At 31.8% G+C, this 19,096-nt stretch overlaps 1 protein-coding gene across 5 annotated transcripts; it reads left to right on the forward strand.

Annotated features, from left to right (window-relative positions):
- The first annotated feature begins 488 nt into the window (after window positions 1-488).
- LOC148627172 (ubiquitin-like modifier-activating enzyme ATG7) lies at window positions 489-18,953 on the forward strand. Of its 5 annotated transcripts, none has more exons than XR_015919937.1 (19): window positions 489-726; window positions 3,452-3,506; window positions 4,053-4,170; window positions 4,872-4,949; window positions 5,841-5,957; window positions 6,860-7,000; window positions 7,286-7,374; window positions 8,142-8,263; window positions 10,856-10,946; window positions 12,967-13,111; window positions 13,536-13,694; window positions 14,230-14,281; window positions 15,382-15,518; window positions 15,884-16,048; window positions 16,281-16,396; window positions 16,762-16,846; window positions 17,298-17,553; window positions 18,092-18,211; window positions 18,751-18,953. XR_015919937.1 is itself a non-coding variant. In XM_088569051.1 (19 exons), the coding sequence occupies exons 1-19, from the start codon at window positions 582-584 to the stop codon at window positions 18,799-18,801; spliced, it is 2,067 nt and encodes a 688-aa protein (XP_088425177.1). In that variant the 5' UTR covers window positions 489-581; the 3' UTR covers window positions 18,802-18,953. The 5 variants fall into 5 exon arrangements, 3 of the variants coding, with proteins under 3 accessions (XP_088425177.1, XP_088425185.1, XP_088425204.1); XM_088569051.1 differs by having other exon boundaries at window positions 17,473-17,553; XM_088569078.1 differs by having other exon boundaries at window positions 490-726; window positions 15,884-16,054; window positions 17,473-17,553.
- Window positions 18,954-19,096: the final 143 nt, after the last annotated feature.

Consider the following 19,096-nt stretch of genomic DNA (forward strand, 5'->3'; position numbering starts at 1 on the left):
CTAAAATCATTAAGAGGTTATAACTTTAAGAGTTTTGATAAAGTTTTGAATGATTTGATATTGTTTTAAAAAGGAAGTTATTGAATTTGAATTCCGTAGCGTACCTGGCGTCAATCCCCGTACTAGCAAAGAATGGATACGATCTTATCCAGAATGAAAAACAAAGTCTCATAAACAGAGTCCACTTTGGCTTGCCATACTAATGTCAAATATGCATTAAAATTGTACAGATAACAAAAATACCGGACTTTGGGTATGGGAATTTCGGGTTACAAATTTTAGACCTCTTGAAAAGAGATAATCTGATAAAATATTTTTTTCGACAAACATTTTAAAAATCATTAAATCTAGCCTAACCATCATATTATTTGGTAAATTTGTATCAAAGTTCAGCTGGAAATATCGTGAAATAATGAAGAAATTGACAAAATAGTATTCTGTACGGGGAAAAGTTGGTACGGTACGAGTACGTGTTACACATTTTAAACCATAACAAATTGTATGTCACTCACGTGACAACAAAATGGTGGCCTAGGCACCTCATCCTATTTAAAAAAAAAATTAATACTTCAGCCTTAAATATGTCGAAATCTGAAAAGAAATTACAGTTTGCGCCTTTCAGTAGTTTTCTTGATGCTGGTTTTTGGCAGAAGTTGTCAGAAAACAAGCTTAATTTTTATGGGTTAGATGAATCAGCAAAATGTATCAGTGGATTTTATTTCAATGGTAAGCAAATACCTTTGGCTAAGGACCTGTAAACATACACAGTATGCTGAAGCTAGGCTCCGACTAGAACATAATAGAAAATGATCTTGTTATATATGATATGAGGCAGTGTACCTTATAGATTCTGACCCCAACCCGACATATCAATATCCAAATGAAAAAGAAGGTTGCAGGGTCAGAGGAAATTCGGACTATGTACCTTAAACGCTCCCACACTCATTTCAAAGGTTTTTGTGACATTACTGGACATTTGGTCCAGTAATGATAGTGGAATTATTGGACCAAAACAGTTATTACCAGACCAAACCAAACACACACAAAAACATTTTTTTTTTTAAGTTTTATTTTAATAATTAAATATGTTTTAGTCTCTAGCAAAATCATTGACAAATGACCTGTTTGTCTTTTCTTAGGGATCACATTTTTATTGCTGTCAAATTGCAGCCAATCTTGGCCTTTTTTCCATTTTCACTGAACCCTCTTGGTTTGGGATTTTATGTGTTGACCTCATATTGTTTGATTTTCTCCTTTTTTTCTTCCATTGCCATCTTTTTGCCTTATTGAGGCTTTCCTAGGATGGCCCCGTCTACATAATGGAGACCCAACCGAGGTTAAAAAAAGGGCGCAATTGAAACTCAATGTATTCTTGCCTTGCTTCCAAATGGGCTACTTAAAAAGATTAAGAAAATCTCTGTGTGGTAGAAAAAGAAAGCTCATTTTGAAATAATCTAATTACAGTTTGTTCAGTTGAAAACTAAAAATAGCAAAGGGGTTTTACATGAATTTGTCATGTATTTTTATTGACAAAGTGCTAGTCTCTACCGTAGTGTGATGAAATTATCAACCAGACATTTGGTCCTATGCTCAGCGCATTTTTACCTTACCAAAGCCAATTTCATTGGACCATTGCCAATGTCCGACAAACCTTCAGAACGACTGCCTGCAAAGATACATGTACACATAATTCTATGTTTGTAACATTTATGCCAAAAGAGGACCCTGATTGAACTTGTATTCCTTGTACATGGTATATATAATTCTTACCATTTTATAAGTTTTTGGTCTGATTGAATCTTGTCTGCAATGTCTTTGGACCAAATTGTCTAGCAATTGTTGTCAGACCAATTATGTTATCTTCATTTAAACACTTGGGCATCCCTATCTTAGAAAAAGCAATGATTCAGTTTGTATTAGGGAATGTTTTCAGAGACTGATTTGGTCCTCAATCATAATCTCTTACAGCTTTTATATTTTTTGCTTTAAATTACCTCCAAAATAAGTCTGTTTCCCCTTATGAAAGTTTCCCAATTTGTTATAAAAATGGCTCCAAAATAATCCCAAATAAGATAAACTATTTCTCTGTGGTTAGTCGAAGGGTAGTATGATATGGAATTTCTGTTCAAATATTATTTTAAAGCTCCTGAATGAAGTGCAAACTGTTTACTGATATTTTTTGTGACATAAGTACTGAGACCTCATGTTGATAATAAATATACATTCATGTATCCTTTCAAAAAATATGTAGAACGGTAAGTACCATGAAAGAATTTGTTACTCACAATAAAACACTAAATACAAAGAAATAGTGGCAAGCAGTGCATTCTGAATTAGGGTACTTACAACAAAATTATTTTTTAAAGTGCAAAAAACAAAACAAAAAACACTGTTGGGAAATGCAGGACTATGAAATCTGAAACACTCATGGGTAAGCTTTTAATTATTCTCTCAGGAGAGCCTTGTTAGAAAAACTCGAAATCTTACCCTTTGTAGTCTAAGATACCTCTGTTTAGCACTCTCAGCAGTGCTGATGTATCATTTTAATCTGAAGTCATTAAATTTCTAACGTAACAGTTTATATTAATTATTGAGTTTGAACAAATTTTCAATTTGGTCCTTATTTTGGTGAACAAAAATTACTAGTAAAGCTTGTTGATATGCTGAATGTCAATCAGATTTGTTGTAATCATTAATTGTAATAATCTGTAATCAGTTGTATGTAATTAGATGAAATCAGTAATTACCAGAAATTTAATTACTTGTATTTTAATTTAATTAATTACAGGGCCAAAATGGTCAGTTATCATGCTTACATTTTAATTACCTTTTGATTCCTTTTATTTGATTACATTCTGTCATTCTGAATACTTTTTTTTTGTTCTTTTTTTTTTTTTTTTTGGGGGGGGAGATTCTTTTGGTATCTAATGTAATATTTCTCTGCTTACTCAATCAACCAAAGGGGTGCTATATGAACCTTTTCCCTTTTTTAAATATAACAATGTTATCAATCACATATCTGATGTCAATATTGAATTTTCATGACCATATTTTTTTTATGTCAGAATATTAAAATGTATGCCGTGTCAAAATAATTAATCACAATTAGAATTTGGAGTTGTATTAAATTTAAATACAACTGTTCAGTATTTGATATCTGGAGTTGTATCAAACTGCACTCCTTGCACTTAATGCAGTATTTTATTTATTTTTATATTGAAGTCAAAATATTGTCAGAGTTTGTGCTATGATTGAAATACAGGGTATTGTCCTGATTTTGTTATATGACTACATGAGTTTTTGAGGTAGAACTACAAAACATATGCACACAGGCCATGTTTCCATCAGAAAATACTTCAGCAGTGCAGTGTGTACCAAAAATTTCAGCAATATTTGCCAGCTTCTCTTCTTTATATAGAGAGATTTTATGGTATTTTATCTTTAATTATAGGTGACCCTGTTGGACTTCCTTGCAGGTTGAATGTCGAATATTCAGCATTTGACGAGTAAGTTTATGATCATGTTACAAGTTCAAGTGACCCATTTTGAAATTCACAATTTCTTAGTCACATGATTATGGCCTGCTTGATTTAGTTCGGAATTTTAGAAGAAATATTGGGGTTGTAATGAAATCGTAATATATTATTGTAAAACAATATTTAGAATTTAAATTGAACCAAATAACTCTAAATTTGAATGACTTAGTTTTCAGTGTAAGTTACACAGTGAATGAAAAGAAATATCAAATCTGTAAACAGTGTATCAGAAGTAGTACTTGGTTAATTTGTCAAATCTGTAAACAGTGTATCAGAAGTAGTACTTGGTTAATTTGTCAAATCTGTAAACAGTGTATCAGAAGTAGTACTTGGTTAATTTATCAAATTAGTTCTTTATTTACTCTGAATTTGCTCTAATTGTACCTTAAGAGTTATCCCTTTCATATTAAAAAAAAAACCTTGTACATTGTGTAATGTAAATGAGTGTTGTGTTACAGTAATGACTTCACATGGCCAATACCACTGGAGTACAGAATAATAAATTATCTTTTTCAGTAAACCTCAAATTCCTGCACGATGTTTCAGTTCTCATGGCCAACTTCATAATAAGAATACTGTTGATAAATTCAAAGAATGTAATCACAAAGAGCTTCTAGATAAAACTGGTCAAATGGTATGTTGATTTGGAAAAGTAGCAATGTTAGTCTGTGTTAGCAGTAGAATGTAGCCACATATCAAGATACTAGTTCAGTTTGGATATGGCTAAGTAAATTTTGGTTGATTCAAATACATTGGACATTAACCACAATATGAGTCTATACCTTTATTTCTATAACAGTGAAGCTAATGCAAATTTTTCACTACTGATAACAAAGAGTGTTGAGGGGACAAATGATGAGGAATCCTTGGACAGGACAAAGCCATGAACATCGAAAAGAAAACATATGAAGAACAAGTCATACTGCACAAAAGAACTAAAAGTATTCTCAATTAAATGAACCGTACAAACAATATATAATAATGTTGTTATGACTTTGTAACATACCGGTACTCATATATGCGACACATGTTTTAATTCATTGCTTTTCAGGAAAATAAATGCATTTCATAAGTATATTCTACTGGTGTTCAAACATGTGTACATTATGTTGTTTATTTAAAACTGTTTCAGCTTGAGGTATTGTGCAGTAAATTCTCAACATAATGTGCCTATGTGTATTTTTCATTCATTTATAAAATAGAATTATCCTGTTTAGTCATAAAATATATTATTATTGATCACTGAGTTGTTAAATTAAACCATAAATACAAGCAGTTGTCTTTTATTACTTACAGTTCAAATAGATTTAAAATTGCTATATCTTTTTATTTTAGATTTGGGATGATATTATTAATAACAGAATAGCAGATGACCCATCTCTTTTATCAAGGTTTCTTTTACTGACATTTGCAGTAAGTTTTAAAATGGATATAGTCAGTGGTTAATTAAATAGAAAAAATTGATTTCAAAATATTGCTTTCTAAAACTACCGTTTATGTCATTTTTGTTGGCCATTTCCTGTAACAGTCTTGCTTGACATAATGTAAAAAATCATTTCAATTATCAAGGAGAAAAAAATATGCCTTAATGTAGGTATGCCTTCAGTTACAGTAATGTTTTAATGTATACAGCAATTGTAAATGACTGGCTTTTTTGAAGAGCATTAATTCTTGAAGCTGATATTTATACCCCTCGCAACTTATAATGTTTTTGACCCATCTGTCCTTCCCTATATCTGTCAGTGCATTCGTCAAGACTTCATGTTGCTTTGATAGCATCTCCATTTTTTTTACCAATTTCCTTTAAACTTTGGTGAATTGTTAGTAACAATAAAATCTTGGAGGGATTGATTTTCACAGAAATCGGTTTAGGGGACCACTTTTTACCTGTGTTTATGTTTTTAGAAAAAGTGCAATATGTGTGCGTGGGGTATTTTGAGAGTGCTTATAAAGGTTTTTTAAATTTTTTTCATTATTTTTCTATTGTCACATATATTTAGGCTTTGAAATTTGTACTTTTTTGTTTTTATCAACAGGGGAGTAGCAGTAGATACAGCTTGTGCCTTACTGATAATTTTTGTTGGTATGGCATGCAAAAATTTTGTCAATTTTTTTTAAACCAGGATATTTTATTTGGTAACTAATTAAAACAAGTTCAAACATACATGTTTGTAACTCCAGTAGTACCAATTGGGTATGGATGCATCTGATCCATACAAAATGTAGCTTACCAATACATACAACATTTGAAGTAGAAAATTTTCTGTTGTCAACTTATAATTATTGTTTATAACTTATGTTTAGGATCTGAAGAAATATGTTTACTACTACTGGTTTTCATTTCCATGTTTGTGTATGCCAGTTGATGTTACCATGGAAACTGATCCAATAACTTTGAACAAAAGATTCTCAGAACAACAGGTAGGATAAGAAAGTGTCATAAAAGTTTATGAAGAAACAATGCCTTAATGTTAACTTGAAACCACACACAGCAACAGACAAAAACTTCTTGACTTTTGCATTGAAATCTGTCCCTTTAAAAATATTTATGAACTTTTTTGCTGAGTGCAACAGTCTAACATTTGAAAAAAAAATTACTTAATCAAATACTATGACTGTGTGACTGTGATTCACTGATTTATATTAAATTTTTATCACTTTGAACCATATTATAGTGCTGTTTCCTCCTTATTTTACCAATTATAACTAGACCAGAGAACATTAAATGAGAAATCACAGGTATCCATTAACATGGATTGAAGAAATCTATAACGAAAATCTTACTATGTGATCTTATTTTGCAATGTAGTTAAGATAACCTAAATATGACGGTACATGTTGTATAAACCCATTATATTCCCACATTTATTTAAGGTTGTTTCATACCTGATTTCTTATACATGTACAGTGGATTACACTTAATTGCATACCTATCAATTGCATATTCCTGTTAATTGTATGACAACTCAAAGAAGAAAAACATTTCACATCTTATCCATGTGAAAATATCCTCTTAGTTGCACAACATAAGGCAAAATATTAGCAAATTGCTCTTAATTGCATATTTTTCAAAATTTACCCTAAAATGTACCTAAATGGGTAAAACAACAATACATCATTAGTGAAATAAGTTTGTTTTCGAAGAAATTTGTTTTTAAATCATTTTTTTTTCTTTCTTTTGAGTAGAACCTAAGGCAGGATTCTGATTAGACGTGAGGAAAGAATACATTGTTTGTTAATTGCATATTTTTTTTAGACAAATAGGTTATGCAATTAACAGGAATCCACTGTATTAACATATTAAACCAGTGTTGTATTTTCAGATGACAGATCTTACCAAAGCTTATGACAAATTCCAGAAATCTTTAGAGACTTTCATTGGCTATTTCATTATTATTCAATCTGAAACAGAAATTTTTGTTGATCAACTCAAAAATATCGGGAAATATACTGATGCAAATAAAGTAAGTAGTTGTTTTTATGTTTTTGATTGTTTTTTGATATCATAAATATTCAAAGTAAATGCAAAAGATCTTGCTTCTTTATTGTTAGAAATTTCATACATTGTACTAATCTCTCTTTTATGATCTGAAAGGAAAATAAAATAAAAATGTCATCTTATCTTCTAAGATACTATTGTGAATGTCTGTGATAAAGGTGTCATGAAAATAAATATCACATATATTTTTTAATCACCATACCTATACATAATTTTTGATTCGTGCTTCATGAATATATTATATTTGTAGATAATATTTGGATGTGCTGATCCGTGTACTCTAGACAGTAACCCAGGCTGGCCATTAAGAAACTATTTGTTATATATCAGTTATCATTGGTAGGTACATTTATTGGACTTCATTTGACACATCAGTTCTGTATTTTTATTTCTCTAATTTCTAGCCAGTTTTCACACCTCCTGACTGGTTGCTTAGATATTTTTCTCTCTCTAGAGATTTTCTGTTCTCAACATTTGATTGGCTAACGTATCGATTGTCTTGGGCTCCATCTTGAATTACCATGATGGTCTGAGGTGTTTTATTTTGTTAATACAAGATATGTTATTGAGTTTTCTTACCTTGAATACGCTTTTTAATGATAATTAAATCTGAATCACAACATTTCATGTTCTATTTATTTTTGGGAACTTTTGATGTTTTTAGTGCAATTGATTGTTTCTGTTTTGAAAAAATTAAGAGAAACAAAAACTATGTCTTTAGCTTGTTGATTTTGAAATTCTCACATCTGGAGAAATAAATTATCATGTTTTTAATATTTTGGCAAGTCTCAATGTAAAAAATATATAAATTCATTTCTTTTGATGTGATCTTTATCAACTGGCTATTGTTTTAGATTCTATATTTTAATATCAATTTATTTAGGCAACTGCCATTTGTTAATACCAATACATAATGATAATTCAATGAGAACTATTTTTTTAATCTTTTATTATTTCATAGTTATCTTTATTTGTTGTTGCTCCAAACTTTTTATAGCCCTTGTAATTATATATGTATCATACTCAAAAGAAATCAGGCTTCTACATGTATCACAGCACCATTTTAAAATAACCATCAGCTTTATAAATATCATATCTGGCTTCAGGGGAGATAATTCCAAGCATATTGAAGTTTTGTGCTTTCGAGACAGAAGTAAAGATGGTATAAGGAACATATCCCACAGCATAGTTCTCATCTTAAAATTACCATCAACCAAATCTCTAACAGGTTTGTACACTGTTACTACAGAACACAAAACAGAAACAGGTTTGTAGCACTGTTACTGCTGAACACAAAACAGAAACAGGTTTGTAGCACTATTACTGCTGAATGCAAATTAGAAACAGGACTGAAGCACTGTCACTTCTGAAAACATGTCTCTAACAGGTCTGTAGCACTGTTACTGCTGAATACTAATCAGAAACAGGTTTGAAGCACTGTCACTGCTGAATACAAATCTCTAACAGGTTTGTAGCACTGTTACTGCTGAATACTAATCAGAAACAGGTTTGTAGTATACTGGTACTGCTGAATACAAAACAGAAACAGGGTTGTAGCATTGTTACTGTTGAATACACAATAGAAACAAGTTTGTAGCACTGTTACTCATGGATTTTTTCCTTTAGCTGAATTTAGCAAGCACTGAAAATTTACACTCACTAAATTTGAAGTTTTTTTGGTTATTTCTGGACTTTATATGATATATAGAATTCAACTAGCAAATGTTAGCAAGTGGAAATAATTTCTACTAGCAAAATTGAATTTCAACTTGCATTTAGCAAGTATTTCCCCTTAAATTTGATCACTGTTACTGCTGAATATACAACAGAAACAGGTTTGTAGCACTGGTATTGCTGAATACAGAACAGAAACAGGTTTGAAGCACTGTTACTGCTGAATACAAAACAGAAACAGATTTGTAGCACTGGTACTGCTGAATACAAAACAGAAACAGGTTTGTGGCACTGTTACTGTTGAATACACAACAGAAACAGGTTTGTAGCACTGTTACTCAGGGATTTAATTTCAGAATTTTTTCCACTAGCTAAATTTAGCAAGCACTAAAAATTTGCACTCCTTGAATTTGAAGTTTTTTGGGTTATTACTGCTGAATACAAAACAGAAACAGGTTTGTAGCACTGTTACTGCTGAACACAAAACAGAAACAGGTTTGTGGCACTGTTACTGCTAAATACAAAACAGAAACAGGTTTGTAGTACTGGTACTGCTGAATACAAAACAGAAACAGGTTTGTGGCACTGGTACTGCTGAATACAAAACAGAAACAGGTTTGTAGCACTGTTACTGCTGAATACAAAACAGAAACAGGTTTGTGGCACTGTTACTGCTGAATACAAAACGGAATACTGAGATTGTACTGTTTTATGAGAGTACAATTTTTTATGGTTAGACAGTAGTTTTGTAAGTTCAGGAGTTTTTAATTAATTTATTTCAGGAGTGTCTCTTACTAAGTAATGGATTTTTAAAAATTTTGTTAACCAGATCATGAAATGCATGAAAATTAGTAGTGCATGCAAAATACCATCCTCCCAAGTCAGGGTTTTGAGTCCACCCTTGCTCCCTCAAACCCCTGACATCACTCATTCATATTTAGTGGGTATCATCCAGCGCCATCTAGTGAGTTACTTAAATTTAACCTGGATCCAAAATCCAATCAAATCACTCTTAACAGAAACTCTTCGATATAACTTACAAAATTGCTACACATGTCGTCGTTTTTTTTCAGTAACGACTCTAAACAGAATCTACAGTTATCATTTTTGCTCATATTACATCATTTGTGACATCATACAACTTTCAGTTACTATATCGGATCGTCCATTACCTCATATTATTGTTTACCTTTCCGTGGACATTTTATGTTAAATTGATATTCATTGGTGCTTCGTATCAGGAGAAGCAACCAATCAGAATTGGCTGGACAATACCCGCTAAATATGAATGAGTGATGTCAGGGGTTTGAGGGAGCGAGGGTGGACTCAAAACCCTGACTTGGGAGGATGGAACAATAGTTCATCATAGTAACTTGATGAGTTAAAGTTTAAGTAGTAAGAAGTTTTCTATGAATCTAACTTTACATAAAACTTCATTAAGCTTGAGATACAAGTATAATAAATAAAATCATGCTTTTAAAAGAAATGCACTAGAAATTTTTTCTTGTGATTTTTATTTTTGAATATAAGTTAAGGGATTTATTCTATTTATTACTTACTAGTTTAATTGCATTGTATATAAAAACATATTATAGGTATGTCATTATTATGTCTTACTTTTTCATTAACTTCAATTATCTAATTTTTAAAATTTTCTATTATAATTAAAATCAGTTTTTAACCTTTCATAATTAAGTAGCAGTCTTTGTCAGACAGGAGGTGATTCATGCATGTCAAAAACCCACTGAATTCAGTTTTATTTTTTGTTCAGAAACAGTTACTGATCACAGAACCAGTCTTGGTTTTTCATTTGGTTGTTGCACTTTTTAGATAAAAATTACACAGATTGTACATAAAACTGACACTTTGCAAGAGTTATCGTTCCTGATTTGGTTTGATTTGGTTGATTTTAGTGGGAGATGAATGTTTGTTTTTCTCAAAAGTGCAAATCTGAATAAGGAAATGATTATTGTAATGTAAAAATATAGCATATGTATACTGATAAACTATTGTATATTTTTCTACACCATGAATCACTTTACCAATGGCAGAGTCTGAACTTTGTATGGCCTGGTCCTTAACAATACATGTAATTTAATTTCAACTTTATCCAATATTCAGTTGAATGAAAAATAATGTTTTATAGAATGTCCTAAATGTGTTGGATGGGAGAAAAATGAGAGACAAAAATTAGGACCAAGAGTTGTGAACCTGAGTTCCAGTATGGACCCTATCAGGTGTGTATTAGAACCAAGAGTTGTTAACCTGAACTCTAGTATGGACCCTATCAGGTGTGTATTAGGACCAAGTGGTTTGGGTTCTAGTATGGACCCTATCAGGTGTGTAGTAGGACCCAGAGTTGTTAACCTGAGTTCTAGTATGGACCCTATCAGATGTGTATAAGGACCAAGACTTGTTAACCTGAGTTCTAGTATGGACTCTATCAGATGTGTATAAGAACCAAGACTTGTTAACCTGAGTTCTACTATGGCCCCTATCAGGTGTGTAGTTGGACCAAGAGTTGTTAAACTGAGTTCTAGTATGGACCCTGTCAGGTGTGTATTTTGACCAAGACTTACAAACCTGAGTTCTAGTATGGACCCTATCAGTTGTGTATTCGACCAAGACTTAGGTACCTGAGTTCTAGTATGGACTGTATCAGATGTGTATTAGGATCAAGAAATTTTAACCTGAGTTCTAGTATGGACCCTATCAGGTGTGTAGTAGGACCCAGAGTTGTTAACCTGAGTTCTAGTATGGACCTTATCAGATGTGTATAAGGACCAAGACTTGTTAACCTGAGTTCTACTATGGCCCCTATCAGGTGTGTAGTTGGACCAAGAGTTGTTAACCTGAGTTCTAGTATGGACCCTATCAGATGTGTATTAAGACCAATGATTGTGAACCTGAGTTCTAGTATGGACCCTGTCAGGTTTGTATTAGGACCAAGTGTTGTAAACCCTTAGTTTTGGTATGGACCCTGTCAGGTGTGTATTAGGATCAAGACTTGTGAACCTGAGTTCTAGTATGGACCTTGTCAGGTGTGTATTATGATCAAGACTTGTGAACCTGAGTTCTAGTATAGATCCTTTCAGGTGTGTATTAGGACCAAGGATTGTAAACCTGAGTTGGTTGTAGTTTGGACCCTATCAGATGTGTATTAGGACCAAGAATTGTTAACCTGAGTTCTAGTATGGACCCTATCAGATGTGTATAAGGACCAAGACTTGTTAACCTGAGTTCTAGTATGGACTCTATCAGATGTGTATAAGAACCAAGACTTGTTAACCTGAGTTCTACTATGGCCTCTATCAGGTGTGTAGTTGGACCAAGAGTTGTTAACCTGAGTTCTAGTATGGACCCTGTCAGGTGTGTATTTTGACCAAGACTTACAAACCTGAGTTCTAGTATGGACCCTATCAGTTGTGTATTCGACCAAGACTTAGGTACCTGAGTTCTAGTATGGACTGTATCAGATGTGTATTAGGATCAAGAAATTTTAACCTGAATTCTAGTATGGACCCTATCAGGTGTGTATAAGGACCAAGACTTGTTAACCTGAGTTCTACTATGGCCCCTATCAGGTGTGTAGTTGGACCAAGAGTTGTTAACCTGAGTTCTAGTATGGACCCTATCAGATGTGTATTAAGACCAATGATTGTGAACCTGAGTTCTAGTATGGACCCTGTCAGGTTTGTATTAGGACCAAGTGTTGTAAACCCTTAGTTTTGGTATGGACCCTGTCAGGTGTGTATTAGGATCAAGACTTGTGAACCTGAGTTCTAGTATGGACCTTGTCAGGTGTGTATTATGATCAAGACTTGTTAACCTGAGTTCCAGTATGGACCCTATCAGTTGTGTATTAGGACCAAGAATTGTTATCCTAAGTTCTAGTATGGACCCTATCAGGTGTGTATTGTATGCCAGAGACATATTTGATATATACATCTTATTCAAGATACATGTACATCTGTCCATCAAAGATGTAAGTTTAAACTGATGATGGCTTTCTCTGACAAAATGATGCTTATTTAAGAATTTTGTAAGTTTTTTCAACTGTTTTGTCCAGATCTCAAACTGCACTAATATCAAAACATTAGTTAAAGAACTGACATATGATATCCATGCCAGTTTTTTTCTTTGGTCAGATTTCTGAAAATTCTGTAAAAAGTTTCAAATTACATTTTACAATAAAAATCATTAAAGTGATGTAGTTATAATTGTTGTAATTTATTGCACATTATAAATGAATTATAGGTTATCTGAATCAGCAGTAGATCTGAACCTGAAGTTAATGAGATGGAGACTATTACCTGAACTTGACCTTGATAAGGTTGCTGGGACCAAATGTTTACTGTTAGGTTCTGGTACTTTGGGGTGTAATGTTGCCAGGTGCTTAATGGTAAGATCTACATTTTTTTCTCAAAAATCAAAGCAAAGCCTTATATTTTTAATTGCACTGTATAGCATATAATTCATAACTTGATAATGATTTCACTAGAAAAGACAGAAGTGTTGAGTGTTTAAAGAGAACAAAAATATATAGACTTCCCATATTTATGTCTTAGACTTGTGATGTTAATGATCTGGTTGTCAGATTTTTGTTGTTTATGTGATTTTATTGATGAAATTCAATATTAAAGCTAAAATGTTTTTTTTTCTGTAGAAACTTTATATTTCATTGTAGTGTTGAAAATATACATAATCAGTGAAATTGACACCTACTGGTAATTTAAAGTTGTAACCTTGTAGTAATTAGGAAAATAATGACATGATAAGATTATGGTCATTGATACTATTACCATCCCATTTTTCTCATTCTATAGGGTTGGGGAGTAAGAACGATAACTCTTGTTGACAATGGTAAGATATCCTACTCCAATCCAGTGAGACAGACACTGTTTCAGTTTGAAGACTGTCTTCAGGGTGGTAAACCCAAGGCTGAATGTGCAGCTGAGGCATTGAAAAAGATTTTCCCTGGAGTGGTTAGTTAAATTAACGAAAATCATTTCTGATTGTGTTAGATTTTGACTGAGCAGTTAAAAAATTGCATCATTTTTTGGTAAATTTTTGAAATTTAAAATTACATGTATTGAAATTATTATTTAAAAAGCAAAAAGGGACATGGCAATGAAAATACTTTAAAAATACATTTATTCGTAGGAACTAATTTTCATGGTTTAAGGGAAAATAATCAATGCATGGAGTCTTGAATTCATGGATATGACAACTCTATCATACAAATTAATAGGAAATTTTCTTTTCACTAAAAACCAAATTTCATGGTTTATCAAACCCATGAAATCCATGAAAATTGGTACCTCATGAACAATAGTACTTTCACAGTAGTTAAAAATGTGACAAAAGAAAATTAAATAGAATTACATTTTTGTACAAAGGTTTGAAGTAATCTGCAGCTGTTTGCTTTTCTTTTGGTGTAGAATTTGTCCTTTAAAAATATTGAAATTATGGTATATGAATTAATACCTTTTTTATATTGTGAATTGTTTCTTTTTTTAGAATGCTACAGGAATAACCCTCTCAATCCCAATGCCTGGACATGCTATCTCTGGTAAGTCACCATTAGTTTATGAAGGGAAATAACTCACTATTGCTATTTCTTAATCTGTTCAAGTGTTTTGGTATACTTTATCTAGAAAATTGAATAGTAAGGAATTCAATTTTCAAGTATGTATGGGTTTAATTTTATAGCATGAATATAGATATGTAGCCATCTAAATTTAATATTTATGCAATTAAAATATTTGTTTAATGGCTGAAAAACATTATGTTATGATGTTGTCACCATTGTTGTTATTGTTGTTGGTGTGGCATTGTTATTTTTTTTCGTTTCTGTATAACTGTAATTGTAGTGAACCAAACCAATGTTCAAAAAGGGGCCAAAAGGGGTAAAATAGGTGTTTACTCAAAATTGGAATAGAAGGTTTATTTATCATTCAATTTTGACAATTCAATTTTAATTTATTTCTTATTAAATTAAGAAAGATTACAAACTTCAAATAGTCAGTCTATGGGGCCAAAGTGGGGTCACACCATAAAAATGAGCTTTTTTTTCTGGTTTGGTTTTAGATATTTTTTATTATTTTTTTTTTATTAGGTTCCTTGTGAAAATCCCAGTCTACATTTTTCAATCAGATTTCAGATATCTCTTATAGTTTCAAGTTATGAGAGGCCAAAGGGTGCCATGCCCCAAAAAATTGTCTACATATGTATTTTATTTTTGGTTCGATTTGGTAATTTTTTTGTTGCATTCCTTATGAAAATCCCTGTTTTAATAGAAGAGCTTTCTAAGATGTATGATTAGCAAATTTTCTCTGTCATTTACTGTTTTTGATATAATGAGGTACAAAGTGATCCACGAATGCACCCTCAAGCAGAACTTTGTACTTTTAAATTTCCAAATATTGTGCAATATTGTATCAAAATGAATGAAAATTTTTCATAATGAACTGTAAGTTCTTATGTTTAGTGTGTCAAAAAACTAATATTTTTTCCACACTTGCCCCAAGTCAATAAAGTTCAACTGGCTGTGGTTGTATCATGCTGTGATCGGAAAGCTTTTTATTGATAGTGTAGAAATTACAACCTAACAAATATATGTCATACCATAGATATTTTAAAGTCCTTGAAAGCATGTATTTATCTGTTTAGAAGGTACCATGGAAGCCACTAAAAGGGATGTACAGACATTAGATGAACTTATTCAATCCCATGATGCTTTGTTCCTGTTGTTAGATACCAGAGAAAGCAGATGGTTGCCAACTGTCATGGCTGCTGCTTATCAAAAGGTATAGTTTAAAGAGCAAAATACAGGTGGTTTCATGTGACCTCCAGCTTTTGTTATCACAAAATTTTAATTTTGTCTCTGTTCAATCAAGAAAATTTAATTGTAGAGAATATACCATGAGAGTATGGAGCCTTGTGCAATTAAACTTGACACTTTCCAGGATAACCCAACATAGATTGTTGCATTTAAACAGAAACATCCAATGAACAACATTATCATACATTGTATTATATATGACTAGAACTATGAAAAATGGAATGTTTTGATTATTAATTGTATCAAATGGGACTAGAGTTACCATATGTTTTTATTTTGCATTAAATGGGACTATAGCTACCATATGAACCATAAACTGTTGCTTTACAGATTGTGATATGTTCAGCATTAGGATTTGATACATTTCTTGTAATGAGACATGGTTATAAATCAGGGGAAGATAACTCTGTACAGCCTAATTTCTCCAGTAGTATGTCTATACCAGGGGACCACTTGGGGTGCTACTTCTGTAACGATGTAGTAGCACCAGGAGATGTACGTGTAAATAATTTTTTCTCAGTATTATTTGATTTAATTAAAAAAATTATAAAGGATATGTTATGGCTTTCTAAATCAATACATATTAAATATTAAATTAACTATTAACATTAAGTAGATTAACTTATCTGCTGAGGTCAATACAAGGTCATTAAATTCTGAATCTTTAGTTCTTAGAAAGCTATGTGGTAATAACTATGAAACAACAGCATGTATGAATCTATTTCAGTCGACTAGAGATAGGACTTTGGACCAACAGTGCACTGTATCCAGGCCTGGAATGTCCTATCTAGCCAGTGCTCTAGCTGTAGAAATACTGGTGTCAGTTCTACAACATCCGTTGGGGTAGGCCTACTAACTTCCTTTTACAAATTAAATTAAGAAATTAAGAAGGTTTCTTTTTTCAAAAAGTTATATAGAACTATCATCGTCATTACATTGAAACTATATGTAAGGAATCAAATTTCATAACTTTCCAAAATATATTCCGTATATCATAATTTGTATTCCTGATTTACCTGGCCTGGGCACCACAAAAGAGCAATCTTAATTTCTATAGTAAATCCAATCAAAATACTTAATTTTATCATGCCACAAATAGTTATGAATTTTCCCAGACATACTCTTACATGAACACATTGATATTGTGTTTTGTGTAATAATTCAAAATCAACAATTTTATCAAATGGGGAAATTTGTTGTTGTTGCAGAGCCAAAGCCCCAGCAGATACTAGTGCCAAAGATGAACATATAACTCAGGAGTTATCTTGTAGTCTGGGAATTATACCACATCAGGTATATAAAATACTTACATAATACTAGCTTTATAGTAAAATGGTGATTGTCCAGGGTGGTTTTGATTTGATAACTGACACAACTGAAACCCAATGAATATATAACTATGTTTACTTGTTTGAAGAAACCATTTACATTGGGATCTATGATTGAAAGTGATTAGATTTCCATTTGATCAATAAGAAGTACTGATCATATCCAAATCATAGTCATATTGTTTCCTTATTGGAAAAAGTCAATACGGGCAAATTATACTTTTTTTTTTAATTTTCATTTGTTTATTCAACTCATCTCTCATTTCTCCTTTTTGCATGATTCTAATTAATTCTGAAACCAGAAATAATGCACATTTTACTGTTATGTAGAAAAGTACTATATAATTTTTTTTTTTCAATAAGGAGTAGATATATATTTTGTTAAATGTTAATCAAATTATTTTTTGGATTTCTAGGTCTTGAATCATCAATAATTAAATGGACATTAAACAACAAAAAGAAAAAAAAAATAAATGAAAAATAAGGTGTATTCAAGTTCATAGGTTGAAATAAAAACTGTACTATTGTATCACTAAGATGGAATTATCATATGTCACATTTGATCTATATCTAAAGTTTCATTGAGTTCAGATAAGATGCTTTCTGTCAAGATTTCATCAAGTTTTACCGGCTAGTATGGCTTTTGACAAATGTACAGCATGTTCCAGGATAGTAAGTATAAGTACTCTCTTGTCATATGGAATAATATGGTCAAGTTTATTTCTACTTTCTTATGGTAGTACCATGTCATTTCATCCAAACTTCAGATTTGGATGAAAAATGCAAGTTTAAATTAAGGAAAACAAATTATTTTGTCCATATTGGTAAACTGAACTGTTTTGTTTTGTTTTGCATTATATCTTGTGGATATCACTGAATACTTGTTTATACATGTATCATTGATATCATCCTAAATTAAAAAAAATCAAATGGTCTCAAATGGTTACTAGTTGTTAATCTTGGATTTGAACTGACATTGAAGTTTGAATGTAATGGTACTTGCTTAATATAATGGATGTGCAATTTTACAAAAGCAAGCAGAGATATCTAAGGAAGTTTTTGTCTATGCTTGAAAGCCAAAGTTAAAATGTGCCAAAATTTGTCTTGTGTATTTCTCCAGGTTTAAATACTGTAGTGAATTTAATATATTTAATTGCATGTTGGGCATAATAGATTTGATAAAAATAATTGAGTGATATATTTTTTATAGGTAGTTGACACCTACAAGAAAGAGGGGTTTGATTTTCTATTAAAAGCCTTCAATGATCCTGCATACCTGGAAAACTTGACTGGGTTGACTCAGATGCATCAGGAAACACTTGATGCAGAGGTATATATAAATCAATTTGACACACTGTAATATTTATTCATGTATAAGTCATTGAAACTTTCTAAGGGAAAATGAATTGATTTAGATTGATAGCTATGTAAGGTCACACAAAGATCTGACCTTCAGTGAGACAAGGTATCTTTAGTTACATTTCATGTCTTACCAGATTGTCAAGCCACTGAACTTTCTATTTTTTTTTACTTACTTGCAATGTAACAGAGCAGCCATACTTACCTTTCTGGAATACCTGATGTCTCTCCTAGGTTATTCAATTTTATTCTGTTGTCTACATTGTGGGTTATCTCTGTTTACTGTTTTGGCCATGTAATGTTACTTTAAATTGTACATGTTGTCAAGACATTTATAAATGATCATCTTATGTTTCTTGTTTTCATATTCTTGCCATGTCTTTGGATGCTGATGTCTCCAAATGGTCCTTCTGTTTAGATGCTTTAGTATTTTTTTCTGATATTCAGAAATGGTCCTTTCTTGCCGTATATCTTCAGACAGTACTTGAAGATGTGGTATATTTTATTTAGGTCTGGGACTACAGTGATGAAGAAGATTTTAGCAGTATGGAAGTGACATGAGGATTTCAGTGACTGATTGAAACAACATCTAGAGATTATTTCTTAATTAACATAAACATTATTACTTATGTTATTGTCTTGCATCATAATAGGGTATTATTTATGACCTCAACTGTATTAAGTTTCTTTCAATAAAAAGACTTGAGAACTTTTTTCAGATTACAATGATTGTGGAAACAAAAATCATAGGTTTATGCATGATATGCAGTCATATAAAGGAAAGGAGGATGAGGATCCAGGGGTTAAGGGGTTAGGAATTGGTGGTTGAAGAGATGGGAGACGGGAAGTAAAAAAC

Source organism: Perna viridis, chromosome 1 (assembly GCF_037379345.1).
Source record: "Perna viridis isolate PV_CMFRI_1.1 ecotype Kerala chromosome 1, ASM3737934v1, whole genome shotgun sequence".
NCBI classification, from domain to species: domain Eukaryota; kingdom Metazoa; phylum Mollusca; class Bivalvia; order Mytilida; family Mytilidae; genus Perna; species Perna viridis.